Below are 18,142 nucleotides of genomic sequence, written 5' to 3'. Positions count from 1 at the left end.
AAGTAGTGATTAAATTGCATTATAGGTATAACTATATCTAACCCTCTAGCATTGCTAATCGAGGGAGAAAATTTCATTAAAAAACGTTTTTTTTATTATATTTAGTTAAAACACATAATGTGTTCATTATGTGAACGTGTATTGATAATGGATCAATAAAATATACTGCTTAGAACATTTTAAATTATAGTCGGAAAATTATCATATAATATTTCTTTTTCTGTTCCAATATGATACATTGGTTAATTAACCGATACCATAGAGTATTAAAGAATTCCCAACAGAAAATAACACAAGCTTTACAAAAAAAGTAATTTCATCACTCGTGCCCCTATGTCATATAATAAAATAATAATAACTTTAATGTATAATAATAACTTATATGTGTAATGTTTAAATTACACCATAATCGTCTTGTATATATACTCGTACATTTTCAGATGTCATCTTACTTTCACACTTCCATCTTACTTTCACTCACTTCATACCTTACACATCACTGTTAGGAAGTTGCGCTTTATTTATTTGAGAAATTTAACATGTATTATTCTCAGCGACTTTCCACACATTCGCCAACAACGTAAAATGCCTTGGTCATGAAAAATTTGTGGAGTTTAAAATTCAAATCTATTGTGTTAGTCGGTTTCTTACTTTTTCTGGAAGTTGCTAGATTAACTTGACACCTCTGCGATTTTCTCGCTCCACCATGATTACCCATGAGACCAGTATAAAAATGTTGTACCATTTATGTTTACTCTTTAAGTTCTTTCTTGGATCAAGAGGAATATATGTACAGATTTTAATCTTATAGGATCTTTCTATCAAGATTTATCGTTCGGACAGGTGACGTCACGATTTTAAGAGGAGTATATCAGGGCCTTTATAATAAAATATTTACTGATAATTAATATCACGTTCAAGATTTACGAATACCACTTATTCCTCAAACAAATAACTTAAATATAGTTAATAAATTTGATCTAGCGGATAATATAATTGTTGTCCACATCAATGTTGCCCTTGGATTCTAAAAGCAATGATTTCACTGTAACCATAAAAGTATTAAAAACTACAGCGACAATCCTTCATGGCTTTATATTTGAATTTGGCTTTCTAAAGGTTCAATGTATAATGTAGATTTGAAAGAAGGTATTAAATCACTTTTTGAAACAAAATACATAAAATACCACAACCGACTGACAAAAGTAACAAACAGTTTGGAGTGAAGGGAAATGTAGGAACTTATTTTGTTGACTGTTTCACAATCCTTGAGTGTGGGACAAACACCTAGAAATAGGCACCCGCCTGGATGTTTGTTGTTTATTTGAATCTAAACGATAGTTTGTTAGACTGGAAGGCATGTTCCGGGGTTTTTATACAATAAACATCACCGAATGAGGCAACAAGAATGTTGAAAGAAACAAAAGAACGCTGTAAATTCCCGTTGAAAGTATTAGTGGCCCGACGTTACAGCCTCTGAGAACACTTAATATGAGATTAAGTTACGTAAACTTACAAAACCGGTAGTGGCAACGTTGTCAGATCTCCCTATTCTTCTTCTTCACTTTCACTCTAGCCCCGATAGAGCAACCTGTCTGCCTCTACTCCACTCGTTCCGTCGTAGCGCGATCCGTGGTTCACTTAAAATCTTAAAAACTTTATTCATAGACTCCAGATTTGTGACTGAACGCCTTCTACGAGTATTTTTAAAAACTGTTAAAAACTGTGTAGTTATATCGCACCGGTTATTTTCAGTGTTAACTACCATCACAGTCATAGACATTGTAATAATACGTCATTTTAGATATTTATAGTTTTAGATGTGTCTGGAAAGCTATTAGAACGGATTAAGTCACTAAAGAACAGATTTTTTTCCAAAAATAGTTGAAAACGGGCAAGAATGTATATTTTAAGGCTGGGAGATTGTGTTAGGATTGCGTGTATTTTTTAAAAACTCAAGATATCGAAAATTTAGATATAAGAGAATTCTGGAAATTACAAATTAATAAAATATTTTCGCCAAGTACATACTTTTTTGTTCTCTTAGGACAAGAAGCTTTGAAAATTGCAACTAGTCCTATAAGTACCTTTGCGCTGCTTCCGGAGTGACAGGATATTCTGGGTGGGTAAAGTTGGGGGAAGGAGCCGCCTCCTGTCGAGATTCATGAGGAAACATTTAAGACACTAATCTCAAGTCATGTTCCCTCGGAAGAAGGGAAAGCTAGCTCTGAACCAGCATCTCCAGTCAAAGCATGCAGGGAGTGGCACACCCTTATGTCTAGGCTGGCAAGAACCTTTGACTCTTATGAAACGAACCCTACCAACAGTCATCTCCCGCAGTAGACTAGACCTATCGAATTACCCTTGCGCCCCAGATTTAAGTGACACATCGGTTTTTGCTGTACCCAATGTGGGTTCAACTGGAAGGTATAAACCAGCCAGAAGTGAACCCTCTGGGGAAAGTACATACTTGAGGTCCTCAACTCGTACAATGAGTAAGCATTAAGCTAAAATGTTCTCTCCGTTTATTACTGGATATAGTTACGGATTTCTAGCTGAGAGATCGCGGACTGAAATACCTTGGAGGTCGAGAGCCACGCGACTCCATAGCTAAAAGCTGATGGTTAAAAAATAGAAAAGAAATTTGTTGAAAGTTGACTCAGTAAATCTGCCAATTTGTGAGGAGCAAGATTTCTAACTGAGATTCTGACTAAAATCTGTCATAGTTGGATGGAATTTTAGCCGCTTATCAAGCAAGCTCCATTCCAAAACATTTGAGATATTTTAGTATTTATTTTGTTTTAATATCCACCAGTGCCACACTAATATTGGAATTTAAGATAAGTTTTTTACGTCCTGGAAACTTACTAGTTGGGATTAGTTTACGTTCGACGTCAAGTTAGGATCTTTGGTCTTGTAACATAATAACTTTTTGTACTGATTCTCTCTAGAGTTTATATCAATGAAAAGAAACGAGTGATTCGGAAAAGAAATCATTCAATAGATATTAGAATTTTGTTTTTTCCACCTTAAAACACAATCAGGCTCAATCTAGATCATTGAGAACACTACTGAAAAGATACAGTAATACCTCAGCAGAATAATAACCGCGTTAGACATCCGAGAGCCTTTCACTGCTGATATCTCCATGAACTCGTTAACAGCTGTTTGTAATAGAGCTTTCGTAGTTTTAATTACATTTTTGAGGAGAAACGTTTCAATATTTCGATTATGAAAGCATATGTAAAAACATAAATGGAGTTCATTGATATAATTTGAGTCAATAATCTTTGAAACACTTGATGTATCAAATAGTAAAGAATATGAGATTATAGGAAGATTTATATAAATAATATTGGAAATTTAAAAGCATGAGAGGATCTGAACAAATATATCTAACTGAAAGTATATGAGAAGGACGCTAGTGCGTGTAATGCTGACAAATTTTAATTTAACAATATCTACACCTCAAACAGACATGTTAACTTCCCCATCTTCTATAGCTTTATAATAATCTCGTCGAGGTAGGTTTTGAGGCTTTCTCGAGTAACCATTGTGCTAACCACTATCGCCCAAATTTTAATCATCATGTGCCTTACGATCGTGTATATTAATTGGCAATTATAAATAGATTGTCAATCCCATCGTGAAATTTCATGTATCGCTCTTTAGCAAACTTGTTAACGGCTTTTTGCAGTGACCATAAAGGAAATACTTGGACTATTATTATTATAACTAATTCACTGCTAGCGCAACTGGTGTTACAATACAGTACACAGCTATCTACTAATCAGGACAAACATCCAGGTGTTTGCTGATGTAGACCGGATAAACCCATGAAAGACAATCCAAACTTAGTTTTACTGAGAATATTACTAAGGCCAGTAAACATATCCGTTATATAAATAGTGTTGATTTATATGTCATAACGGTACTTTCTAGATATGTCTAGTAATCACCGTTGTGAATCCAGTGGGACTTCTGTATTTTACCTTTTCCTTTGTTTTATAAAAGGAGAGGCCGATCTTCTTTTAAGCCCTGTTATGCCCGTCTGCATGGGCCACTGGCCTGTGCTAGGATCTTATCAAACAGAATGAAGGAGAGAGTTGATACAGCACAAGGTCGACGATGGTACTGATAAAAAGTGCAATGGTCACAGATAGGATTCGAACCTGCGCTATCTCTAACTGAGACTCAAAGTCCAACGTTTTAGACCGCTCGGCAATCGGCATTACCAATTGATGTACTTTCGATATTTACAACGGCGATTGAAAATATTTACTTATAACCCTGGAGCTAAGAGTCAATTTGTACTACATACGTAAACAACATGTATTTTCTTCTAAACGATAGAGAAATTCACCCTATGAAAAAATCGAACGTCAGTTGCAATAGTGTTGGTGGTGGAGGTCAAATTGAAATAGTATAAAAAAGGTTCAAAAATCAAATGAAATAATAATTTTTTCCTAATCGGTTTGACAAGCTTAAAACAAACCATCGGATACATAAATAAATGGTAAATCAGCACCAGTGATATATGTTTAGAGACTCCACTCTCTGTACAGACCTTCTAAGTTGTCTTTTTATCTAGTTATCTGACGGTTGGGTTTAAGTGTATTAAGCTAGAAAAATGTAATCTGAGAAACAATATTGTTTCATATTTCAACACTTTCGATCCCTCCCAATTCGGCATCAATCAAATCTAGATTGGCTGGCTTCTGGATATACATATAGAGATTTTCCTAAGAAAAACTACGAGAGGTTGTCTGCTTATACAGTCCAAATTGACACTTGATCCCCAGACTGCTTCGTACAGTATGATGACGAATAAATAAATTAAGAAGGTGCTTAGTACAAATAATAAGACGATGTAAATAGCAATCACAAATAGGATGTACTAAATCAGGTAACAATGGAGAGGTTGAAATGTGAAGGAAGGCTTGTTGGCAGCTGCCGCGGCACGCCTCGGAAAGTACAGACTCTTGTTCTCACGGACTCTTGTTATTATGCAACACTTCAGGTGGAGATTGTTACCTTCGATACATCACAAGACGATTGGCCTTACACAGTGCAATATGACCTCCGATTGTTCTTCCATAGCAGTCGAACCGCTCTTATGTACGCCGTGAGAACTCAATCACCAGACATTCGTGGAAATTGTTGCCTTCCCTGAACATCGCTTTACTGATAGATCGACGTTTATATTTGGAAGTGAAACATTATTGTAACACAACTATCACACAGCCAACGCCCGGAATGGTATAGTAACGTCACCGGGAGAAAGTGAAAGTTATTAATATAGCTAGATAAGTGATGACCTAATAAACTTATTAACGAATCTGACGCACTGTTATTGTTTTCCAAATTTAATATGTTCTCTGCCACACCCTGAAGGAATTTCTATACATCGCAGAAGATTTTGCAATACCGGATTAACTACGCATTCATGCTTAAAGCTAGAAAGACAGCTATAGTTTGTTTGAAAGTTTTTCATAAATCATTTTAAGGGTATGCTACATCGAAAATTAAAATGGCTCACTATTTTATGAATGTGTCGAATTGTATACTCTACTTGTACAATACATTTACTACGTTCAGACAGAATCGGTCCCAGATTTATTTGTGGTTGTCGACTTTACTCGTAATGTTTTAAAGATTTACAAAACACTTCATAAAACTTCACAGGATATTTGATCACGTATAATACCAAAATTTTATAAAAATGACTGAAAAGTGTTTTCTCTTTAGGTAGGTGAGACACGACTATATCTTTTAAAATATTTATAGTCCGAGATCTGTAGATTGTTATAAATTACCTTAAGTTTCAAAACATTTATATTGTTTATCTTAATTTTGTGGAGGTCGTTTATAATATAAGACTGATTTAAGACCTTTTCAGAATAAAGGTAAATAAATACGTTAACTATTATAAAGCTTGTTACTGCTCCAAAAAAACCCTATACTTAAATGTATGTACTGTTCAAGAGATTGTAGTAGATTGGTTAAAGGTTTCTTAGTTACGTGCGCTGAAGAGTTACATATAGTAAGTAATATTTGATGTTCGGAACTTAGAATCAGCAGAATCATTGGACTATCTTTACAAGAAATGAATTATTGTAGAGTCACGGGGCGTATATTTTTTTACCGGAACAAGGAAGTCTGGAAGGAAGATGAGTTTGCCTTGCACATAAATGTAATCTTCAAGACGTTGTAGTAGATTGGATAAGGTTTTCTTAGTTACGCGCTGAAGAGTTACATATAGTAAGTAATATTTGACGTTCAAAACTCAGAATTAGCAGAATCATTGGACTATCTTTACAAGAAAGGAACTTTTGAAGAGTCACGGGGCGTATATTTTTTTACCGGAACAAGGAAGTCTGGAAGGAAGATGAGTTTGCCTTGCACATAAATGTAATCTTCAAGACGTTGTAGTAGATTGGATAAGGTTTTCTTAGTTACGCGCTGAAGAGTTACATATAGTAAGTAATATTTGACGTTCAAAACTCAGAATCAGCAGAATCATTGGACTATCTTTACAAGAAAGGAACTTTTGCAGAGTCACGGGGCGAATATTTTTTTACCGGAACAAGGAAGTCTGGAAGGAAGATGAGTTTTGCCTTGCACATAAATGTAATCTTCAAGACGTTGTAGTAGATTGGATAAGGTTTTCTTAGTTACGCGCTGAAGAGTTACATATAGTAAGTAATATTTGACGTTCAAAACTTAGAATTAGCAGAATCATTGGACTGTATCTTTACAAGAAAGGAACTTTTGAAGAGTCACGGGGCGTATATTTTTTTACCGGAACAAGGAAGTCTGGAAGGAAGATGAGTTTGCCTTGCACATAAATGTAATCTTCAAGACGTTGTAGTAGATTGGATAAGGTTTTCTTAGTTACGCGCTGAAGAGTTACATATAGTAAGTAATATTTGACGTTCAAAACTCAGAATCAGCAGAATCATTGGACTGTATCTTTACAAGAAAGGAACTTTTGAAGAGTCACGGGGCGTATATTTTTTTACCGGAACAAGGAAGTCTGGAAGGAAGATGAGTTTGCCTTGCACATAAATGTAATCTTCAAGACGTTGTAGTAGATTGGATAAGGTTTTCTTAGTTACGCGCTGAAGAGTTACATATAGTAAGTAATATTTGACGTTCAAAACTCAGAATCAGCAGAATCATTGGACTATATTTACAAGAAAGGAACTTTTGCAGAGTCACGGGGCGAATATTTTTTTACCGGAACAAGGAAGTCTGGAAGGAAGATGACTTTGCCTTGCACTTAAATGTAATAACGAGCCTTTCCTTTTGGATGAGAAGATTGTGGTCATCACAACATGACTCATATTTCCTTTCACTCACGTACTTACGGCATAGACTCGGAGGGGAAGGTTTTTCCAAATTGTTGCTGAACCAGATCTAATACTTTAGCTGATAGATACTATTTCTGGCAAAGCAATTAATCAGTGATTTCAGTACACCATGGTTGTTTTCTTGCTTATTTGGGACTATATCGGTAAAATATTTTGTTTCAATCATATCAATATACTCCTCCAATTACATGTATAGTTTTATCGTATGTGTACAGTTGACAATCCTGTTAAAATATTAAGATGAAAATACCTTAACTTAAAGTTATTTTTAACAATGTGTGAACAAGAATTTACCATATCCTTGGATCCAAAAGCACTGATAACTTAATAACTGGCTCTGAGTGATTCTCAACTGCATCTATAAATTTATGATGAAATCTATTCTTTGTTTCAAATGTGCTTTCGACGATATGATGATTTTTAGGACATTTGCTATCGTACAAGAAATTATTAACACTATGTTTCGAAATCTGAAACTGTTTTATTTTTTTTAACCTATGTTGTAGTTATGTGTTATTTTAGTTATCCACCTATAGAAGAGATCAGATAACATATCACGAAACATATTGCTTTTATAACTGAACAATAGTATGATGGAAAACGACCGGAAACTTCAGTTCCTTTTATTATGGATCAGCACTAACATCAGCATTTTTAAATTCTCAATATTTTTGTCCAAAGTTTCCTTGCGCCTTTTTGAGAACTGCCCAGCGCGCAGCAACTCAAAGGAATTCAATTTCTATACTAATTTGACATTACTATAGTTAAAATTAACTCGATTGTTAAAGTATGTTTAGGTGAATTAGGTCTAAATTCTCTAAAGGTTCATTGAAATCACAATTTTATCTTCCATGATGTACCTACAATTCAATACCATTGATGATTGGCCATGAATTAAATGTTGTTGTTTACAGTTTCTGGTTCAAGTGCATTCAGAAACTGTCGAAATCTCGATTCAAATTTGATTATTAGAATATGCATGTCTGTTTATATGTAAATATTATACAATAATACGTATATATTTTATTCTGAAGCTTGCCTAATTGACCTTTTAATAATCTATGTATTTGAAATAACTGTGACAGATTTCGCATTCTAAATTATAGAAATTCCCTAATAATGTCTTCAGGATATTAAATCTCCAAAAACATCATACCATTGGAATTTCGTTAACTAAACAGCCCCAAGACCTGTTCAGTCTTGGACGGTAATCCCAAGTCATTAGCTTCACTAGTGTTAGGATGTTAGAATAATTCTACAACCACTGCTAAGGAACTTCATAAGAATGGGAACGGGCTGATAAATGTATTTCGTGCATTGCTTAATTCACTTGGTTATTTATAACAAAATTATTGTATTGTTGTGTTTAATATACAAATTTAAGTTATTTCTTTAACACTTACCAAATTACAAATCAGTTAAATTGTTATTGTGATGCTTTAGGATTGAGTTTAATAGTTTCATTTCTAAAAATAATTAATTTTGGTAAACGATAAGTACACCAAAATTGTTTTGTGATACTACATCCTTCGTGAGATTTTAAACGTTAGACAATCAATTTTGCATAAACGTATGGAATTTAAATGAATAATTATAAACAAAAATATATGATTCTGGTAAAATAATAAGAATTATATTTACAATTTTTCAGACTGTAGTGGACTACAAGAGATAATTAGTTTTTTAAGGGTTTATCAAAATTAGTCTAAGAATATTAGAATTTTCTAAGAAATAATATCAAAATAATTGTGAAAGAATCATGATTTTTTGCGAACATTTGCCATCGTTCATTGATACAAAAAATCAGTAACACTACGTTTCGAGATCTCTAATCTGATATCTTCTTCAGGTAAATAACTAACCTAACACGCTTGTCACAAAGTTCTGATATGATTTATTTATTTTAACCTACTTTGTAATGTTATGTGTTAGTTTAGTCATTTACTTGAAGAAGAGATCAGATTGCAGATCTCGAAACGCAGTGTTACTGAATTTTAGTATCACTGAACGATTGAAAATGTCCGGAAATATCATTCACAATCCTTTCATCGTGAAAAACAAACTTCAAACAAAGAAATAAATAATTGTTGTAATAAATTATTTCGGTTTTTTTTCTTGCATCTTTCAGATAAAAATGGTTTTTGTGAGGTTTACTCTAGTCAATAGTATTAATGTAAAAACGAAGAGAGTCAAAAGGGTTTTCCAATTCCTAAGATTTAATATGCAACGGCAGCAACTTCGAATGACAATTATGATCGAACGACATTAGAGTAAAAAAATATCAAAATACTAATTAAAATTGAAGGTTGGCAAACGTATTGCATTTTATAAATGCTACTTAAACGTAATGCAAGAGCAATATATGAGTATGTTTCGATATAAATCCAAAATATGATTCGGGTTAATTAGTGTATCCGGGTAGGGCCAGTAGAAATGTCGCAAACAGTGGAAAGTTGTTGGTTCGGTTACAGAGCTCCTGAGCCCGCGCCTCCCCACTCACTCACTAGCTTTCACTCACTTATTTCACACCGCTACCGAAATACCCGTACGCTTATCCGTCTCCTCTACAGCTGTCCTCACCCCTGTCTCTCTCTAAAAAAAAAATGATTTTAAATGTATTTGTCCGTATAAGCGTCTTCCATACTTTGATTGTGCACTGGACGAAATAAATCAACAGTACAAAGAAGGATTTGGAATTTGTGTTATTTAGACTGCAGTATAATAAGAGGCCACCACCACAACAGAATCATAGTATAATAAGAGGCCACCACCACAATAGAATCATAGTATATCTTTAAAAACAGTAAAACGTAACTAAATGTTAAACTGTTTTGTTTGTTACAATTTATAGGTACACATAACAGTTAGTTTTTATATAACGTAATTCGTGTCAACATTTTTATTTATATAGTTTAAATAATCATAAATATGATTCTATTGTGGTGGTGGCCTCTTATTATACTGCAGCCGTTATTTATAAATGCATATTTGTTTTCACATTATAAAGTTTAAGAGAAAGTATAAGTATTCAATACTAGCTTTTTACATAAAATAGTCATGTGTAATTTTTAATGTGACGAAGTATAGTAAACTCTCAGAGAAGAGTGATAAGCAAAACTGATAACATATGTTCATGTATCATTTTGAAAATCATTACACTATTCAGGAGAAAGATAATTAGTTATGTGTTTGTCAAAAGAGGAAAGTGTTGTTTTCTTTCTAAAGACAGAGAAAGGTGAAGATTATCTCAAAGAGTTTTACTCTTCTTTCTACTTTCCCTGCCATGATACACGTACATTTTTCTCGCCCATTTAATAAATAGACTGTATATTTCAGCCTGAATTCTGAACTACTGCCTAACTCAAATCATGGTAATTTTTGTTGGTGGCGTATTGCTGGGAATGCCCGGAAGCCATTTTTCATTCTTTTTTAGTTTTACAACTAAAAAACAAAATAAGTATTTTAGTTTAGGAGTAATATATTTGCATTGGATTCGGTTACCAATCATGAGACCGGAACGAAAACTTCTTTGATCGGTGGGCGCGGCAAGGTCAACTGGTTTACGCGTCGGATTTTCTTACTAAGAAGCTTAATATTAGTAGCCAAAATGATGGCTATTATGTCTAATGATCCCCTTTTTTATCTTTTACATGCCATAGGAATGTCTAAATAAAATTGAGAATTAATTTAAATATGATGTTCTATATTGTTTTTTTAAGTTCCTTGCATGTGAATTAGTTTAGAAATGTTTACTTGGGCCATTACCTCATTGGACGTGTTAAAACTCCTATGTATAAAATTGGATAAGGTAAAATTGCTAGTTAGTTTCTATTAATTACAATTTTTAAATATAGTTATGAGTATGCAATTAATTGGATACCAAAACGAACCACGTAAAGCTACTATTATGTAGATATATGTTTATATTTTTAAAATTCTTCTTTGGAGTACATTCTCCAAATAGCCTATGGGCTAGCCTTTTATGCCAAATACCCTTATATACAATTGAATGGATAAAAAAGGATATACTCTCACCTTCTCCCTATGTTTTGAAAGAGAATAAAAAAGACTTTGCATAATGGGAGATGAAAACTCGTGTGGATTTTTAGCTCTGTGTTGTCTTTTATATGTGCATTCTTGGGTTTAGGCACAATTTAGAGAGTCTAAAAGTCGAAGAGCCCCTAAGTTCATCGTAGAACAAAAAAATACCGTTGTTCTCTTGTCTTCAATGATTGTTCCGCAGTTATAACATATTTTAAGAGAAACTGTAAGGTGTGTTTACAAGAATCGTATTTTTCTTCAGTGTACGGTAAAATCATAAAGGACACCTCCTTGAATTTGATACTGTTACAAGCCATTGTCCGTACTGCGGCGGTAACCTACCGTTTATAAGACACTCGGACGGCAACGGGCGTTGCGTTACCGGTACCGCAGAGCCGCAGAGACCGATCCGCTTGGCCCGGCCCAGCAGTTGGGCAAGACCGGCTGGTTGTGTAAGCCACGTAGCCGCCGAGATGCTGGTCCCGGTTATGAATATATGGCCCCAGGAGCGGATGAGCTCACTGTTCACCTTCCAGTCACAGGTTACATGTTACGTACCGAGATTGTCTCACCTTACAGCACCAAATTCATCCTTACAGGTGGGTTAGTTGAGGGTACAAAGCTGGAAGAGATAAAGCATACTAGGTCTGTCCCTTACTAACTACCACTTGCGTCACCTTTTTTACTGTCTATAAAATGGTATCAAATGAAGCTTAAGTTTTGAAAAGTCGTCTGCTCTTATTTCTAGACACGGGGTCAGTAGTATTTTTACATACCTGTAAAAAGAAGCAAGGATGGATCCCTTACAAAAGGGTTGGTTGGGGATCCAAAGCTGAAAGATTGAGCTTACCAGGTCTGCCCCTTACTAACCACCTCTTGCTTCATCTCTTTACTGTCTATAAAATGGTATCAAATGAAGCCTAAGTTTGCAAAGTCTTCTGTTCTTTTCTAGACACGGAGTCAGTAGTATTTTTGAATACCTGTAAAAAGAAGCAAGGATGGATGCCTTACAGGAGGGTTGGCTGGGGATCCAAAGCTGAAAGATTGAGCATACCAGGTCTGCTCCTTTTTTTGTTTTTAAAGGAGAAGCCGATCGCCTTTTAAGCCTTTACTCTGCCCGTCCTCATGGGCCACTGGCCTGTGGGAGGATCTTATCAAGCAGAATAAGAGGGAGAGTCGGTACAGTACAAGGTCGTTGGTACTGATAAAAAGTGCAACGGTCACAGACAGGATTCGAACCCGCGCTGTCTCTAACTCAGACTCAATGTCCAACGTCTTAGACCGCTCGGCTATCGGCACTCCCAACCTACCAGGTACCACTCTCTAATGTCTATAAAATGGTATCAAATGAAGCTTAAGTTTGCAAAGTCTTCTGCTCTTTTCTAGAAACGGAGTCAGTAGTATTTTTACATACCTGAAAAAAGCAGCAAGGATGGATGGTATATAGTTGTAATCCGTGTTACCATAAGATGGTAAAGGTCAATTGGTAACGTTCTCTGAACACCAGAAACTAAAGGTACTGAATCTTTGGAAAGGATCTCTAGGATGTTGATGCTCCAACACAGATCACACTCTGATCCTGTCTATACTGTCGGCCAGGGTATGAGGGCGAATACTTTTAGAGACCATGCTTTACTGTCTAAAACATGGTATCACATCAAGCTTAATTTTGCAAGGCTTTTTCTAGGCACGGAGTCAGTAGTATTTTTTTTTTCATTCTTGTAAAAAGAAGCAAGGATGGATGGTACATAGTTGTAATCTGTGTTACCATAAGATGGTAAAGGTCAATTGGTTCTAGGAAATGTTCTCTGAACACCAGAAACCAAAGGAACTGAATCTTTACAAAGGATCTCTAGGATGTTGATCTAAGACTCTGATCCATCACACAATCAAAATCTAAAAAATCTAATTATTCATCATTGATACCACCGCGACAATTTAAACTGCTTAAATCTTTCCCGCATGATCGGTTTCTGACCCACAAAGGAGGTACACCAAGGAACCAGCTCTTTTAGTCGGCAACGTGGCGTATGCAATTCACAACACTGATTGGTATCCTTGAAAAGTGTTGTTATGAAACCAGTTCAACAATAGGTTGAGGTTGTTGCACTGCGCGATGACAGCGCACTTTTACAGTCTGCAAGAGGTCTGTCAACACGGCACTCGCTCGTTTCTATCGGCCAATGAGCCGTTTAGTGGAAATAGCCCAATTTCCGGGATAACCGCACTGGCGGACTACTGAGAAAACCTTCACAACAGATTTGTAAAAGGTCTAAGCGAGATATCGTGCTGAACGGCGTTAAGAAGAGGTTTTTATTTCGATACTCAGCATAAATACAATTAATTCATTGTTACATAGATAAATTAGGTAATCTAAAATTCTATTTCTCTGATATCCATTGAGCCTCTAAATAATATGTGACAATATCAATTTCATTATTCTGAATGTAACAGCTCCGTTGTTGCTTATCGTGATAGAAACTTTGGCACGATGAGATATAATCTCTGATTCCTTGATGGTTCTAAATTAGAATTGATAATTCCAACTTCGTGACACTCTTAAATTGATGTCATTGTGTAGGTAATGGCTCCATCGTTGCATATAATGGCAGAAACTTCTGGAACTACCAGAAAGGACAACTAATCCTTTGACGTTATAAATTAGAATTCATGTTTCCAGTTTCGTGCAATTTGTAAATAAGTGTTATTCTGAAGGTTATGGTTCTATTATCGCTCATTAAGGCAGACTTCTACTATCGGAAAGGATTATCGATTCCTTGACATTAGCGTTGAATATGCTTTATATGTGTATATATAAGCGTTTATTATGAATTATGTACTGAACAAATTTACTTTTAACCCAAGATTATAATCTTAAATTTCTGATGGTGATAGGAGAAGTAACATGTGAATCTAGAAGTCTGAGAAGATAAAATTTGATGCTGGTTTTGAATATGTAATAAATACTGAACAATATTTTTTGGACTCTGTACCTCACACGCCTACTTTTCTGATATCCATATTTTTCTTGTAGGTGCCGCACTCACATACCACCCTCGTCGGCCGTCGTTCCTCCGAGTAAAGCGGCAGCAGCAAGGAACCCCAGACGAGACTACAACCAAGAAGGAGGAGAGCTTCGAGACAGAACTATGTAAAGATAAGGATGCAGGAGAGTGGTTCCGACTTGTGGCTGGTGAGGGAGACAACTGCCGAGATGTCATCCAGTGTACCTCTTCGGTGAGTACCAACTATGTAAGGATAAGGATGAGGACGACTGGTTCCGACTGGTGATGGAGACAACTGCCGAGATGTCATCCAGTGTACTTCTTCGGTGAGTACCAACTATGTAAGGATAAGGATGAAGGCGAAAGGTTCCAACTCGTGGCTGAAGAGGGAGACAACTGCCGAGATGTCATCCAGTGTACCTCTTCGGTGAGTACCAACTAACTATGTAAGGATAAGGATGCAGGACGAGTGGTTCCGACTTGTGGCAGGTGAGGGAGACAACTGCCGAGATGTCATCCAGTGTACCTCTTCGGTGAGTACCAACTATGTAAGGATAAGGACGAGGGCGAAAGGTTCCAACTCGTGGCTGAAGAGGGAGATAACTGCCGAGATATCATCCAGGTGAGTACCACCAACTTATGTAATAGAGACCAACAGTTTTATTGGAGTTCCGACAGTGAAGACTATGACCTTGGCTGAGTGATTGAGTGGTGAAATCCAGCCTTCAATGTCAAATTTCATTGTACCCTCAACCGAGTCCCAACTGGATAGAACTACTAAACTTGGAAACTTTTAAAATTCAAAAGGTCATACAGGATGTTAATAATATTATACATGACCAGTATCAATACACTTCAACCTAAAATTAATTTCCATTAAGCTTCTTCATAATAGCCCCATATCATATTATCCTTTCTATGTGAACAAATCGAAATGAGTTTTTATTTGTCAAAATTAACTAGACCATTTATTTCTTGCCCAGCGAAGAAACTAAGAGGGAAAATCCAGTTCATTTAAATCCATACAGGGTTGGATATACTTACACGAAACTATGGTGCGTATTTTCATTTAGCTGCAGTTTTTTTAGTATCTTAGAACGTAATTTCTATTAATACATTTTCTAGGGATCATCCTTGTTAGACATTGGAATATTACATCACTTTAAGTTTACTTAACACTGTGTTAAAGCAGGTTTTGGGTGGGTTACTTCTTCCTTTCCAGATAGACACCTGTTAACTTTCTCCAAGTATACGAATTCTTATCATTTACGATTAGGATTACATTTTAGGCCTTTAAAGCAGTAATTTTTAGAAAATTTGAAACCAACTCAAAAATGGGCTGAAGGCAGAAGTTGTACACTATATGTGTGAATTATTACTTAAGGTAATTAAATTATTTTGATTAGTTTTGAAAAGAGAGAATTATATTGCTTAAAGAAGTACTAAGAAAACTATGAGCTTTTTTGTTAAAAATTACCTAACGAAATTATATTTTATTAATAAAATTATGTTATACGTACAGTATACTGTAAAAATGTATGCCTTAATATTTAGACATTAAACCCCAAATCTAGTTTCAAGATGGACCAAACGTAATTGCCTACAACTTCTTGTGAAATGAACAAAATTATATTTTCTCTGTGCCTTCAAGGATAAATATCATGAAGAGTTGTGAGCAAGAAAATAAAATAAATAATAATAAAACTCCGTAGAAAAATAATAAATTTCTATTCAGACAAGTTGAAGGCATACTTTTCGATTGCACCGTTTTCTATTTAGCTCGACTTTGTAGTTTTGCATTGACGTAGTGGCTTTAGTAATAATCACAATAACTTTAGACATGAAAACTTATTATGGTTGTGGTCGGTCAGAGGATAAACCTACCTATTTTAACAGTTTCCTTCGGTCCAACTCATCTCATGCCTGACTCTCTCGACCGCAATATGATCACATATGGTCAGGCAGCATGACGAAATGTGTGGTTTACATTAACATTAGAACGTAGTGCAGTCTGTACCAGGCAAGGCGGGATGAAAGGGAAAGTGTCGTCTGGGTACAGCAGTTTGTGAAACGGGAAAGCATGAAATATGCCAGTTGTTGTGTTTACATGGCCGGAGTTATGACTTGACAGGTGAATGAAAATCATGCCGTTTATCGAGTAAGAAGTATTGTTGAAATAGTTTTCGCACTTTAATTTGCTTAATGTTTTCCGAAGCCAGTAAGCAGTTACCCACTATTGTGCAGGCTTTTCACGTGGATGAGCACTTCTGGTTCCAGTGAATTATATTTCCGACGCCAATGTTGAGTTTGCTTTGTTGTCCCGATCAAGTATATATATATATATATATATATATATATATATATATATATATATATATATATATATATATATATATACAGGTCTACTAAAATCCTAACTAATAAGACAGCTTAGATATATTTTTAAATGTATAGTAAAAGTAGCTTTGTTTTTGACACCTACATTACAGTACTGACCAATCACTTAATATTTTCTAAAACGTACAGTTAAAAGTGTATTTTTCCTAAAACTTATTATTTTTTTCAGCAGTGATTCTAGAAAAAGTATAAATAAGAATTTGTGTTGCTATTTAGCTTACTCTTTGTCTTTAAGACTATAAATGCAAACAAATTAATAATAATAGTTAAATTAATAAAATATAGTTGTTCTGAAATCACACAATGTTTACACAGGAGAGATGATTACATGCTCTTGCGATCAATACCATTTCTCTGCAGTATTTGTACTTTAGAGACCAGGAAACCTTTTCAAAATACAAATAGGCCTTGTGTGTTAACTAGGAACCCTAAGAAAGTGTATCTAAAACCTCAGTGCGAAATGTCCAGTAGTTTTTACGTAATCGAGTAACACACACACGTACAGAGAGGTACCAACAAAAATAAAATAATCGAAAAATGTTGTCACAGCTTTTCTCAATTAGTGTTCATATAGCCAAGTGTTTTCAAAACATGCACGAGTTTTAAAGTAGCTTTATTTCTTATAAATGTTTTGTCTTTATTGAGAAGTACTAGAGATAAAAAAATCACACAAATAAAATAGCCACTATATAAAGCACTTAAATTAAAGTAGCAAATATTAAAATCCCTTGTTTTGCTCTACGGTGTTAATAGCTTATATATAACCATAATAAGAAAACAATGCAAATCTCTCGCAATATACTCCATAATGGTGATTGAAATTATTGACAGATTTGTATGAAATGTAACTAATACACCATTAAAATAACAAAAAAAAACAACTAAAACCGTTACAGAAAGCAAATAGAACTGTGAAGCGGATGCTGCATTTTTGTTTTGTTAGTTTATGCTTTTCCATCTCGTGTCACCTCTGTAAAACCATGCACCTAGAGGATGCAAGTATTATATATTGATATTCATTTGTAAATACACCTTGCCAAGCGTAGCTTACTTACACTGCCCATACCAACTAAGTAACTGAGTAAGTGAAACATGTCATGTTAGCAAAATTATGTATGAAAACCATAATAATTTCAACACAACTTAACTCGTTGTTCGCTGAATGGATTCGCAGCGTGTGTCGTTTTGAATTAGAACTATCAGAACATTTTTAAGGTCATTAAAAATATAATAACTGAAACCCCCAATTAAAAAGTGGCCTTGGCGTCCTTGACACGCTCTTTCCAGCCGTCCTTAGGTAGATCAGGTCAGTACATTATATTTTTT

General features: G+C 35.1%; 1 protein-coding gene across 3 annotated transcripts in view; it reads left to right on the top strand.

Annotated features, from left to right (window-relative positions):
• LOC124364376 (chitin deacetylase 1) overlaps nucleotides 1-18,142 on the top strand; it is a 35,400-nt gene that overhangs the window by 6,620 nt on the left and 10,638 nt on the right. For 2 of the 3 annotated variants that reach the window (XM_046819783.1, XM_046819780.1), the window contains exon 2: nucleotides 14,449-14,651. In XM_046819783.1, the coding sequence (XP_046675739.1) occupies nucleotides 14,449-14,651 (203 nt within the window). Of the gene's footprint in view, nucleotides 1-14,448; nucleotides 14,652-14,908; nucleotides 14,953-18,142 lie in introns of all 3 variants that reach the window. The other variant, XM_046819782.1, reaches the window with a different exon arrangement.

Source organism: Homalodisca vitripennis, chromosome 6 (genome assembly GCF_021130785.1).
Source record: "Homalodisca vitripennis isolate AUS2020 chromosome 6, UT_GWSS_2.1, whole genome shotgun sequence".
In the NCBI taxonomy this organism is placed as follows: domain Eukaryota; kingdom Metazoa; phylum Arthropoda; class Insecta; order Hemiptera; family Cicadellidae; genus Homalodisca; species Homalodisca vitripennis.
The sequence above is the reverse complement of the archived record's forward strand: the minus strand, read 5'-3'. Positions and strand labels throughout refer to the sequence as shown.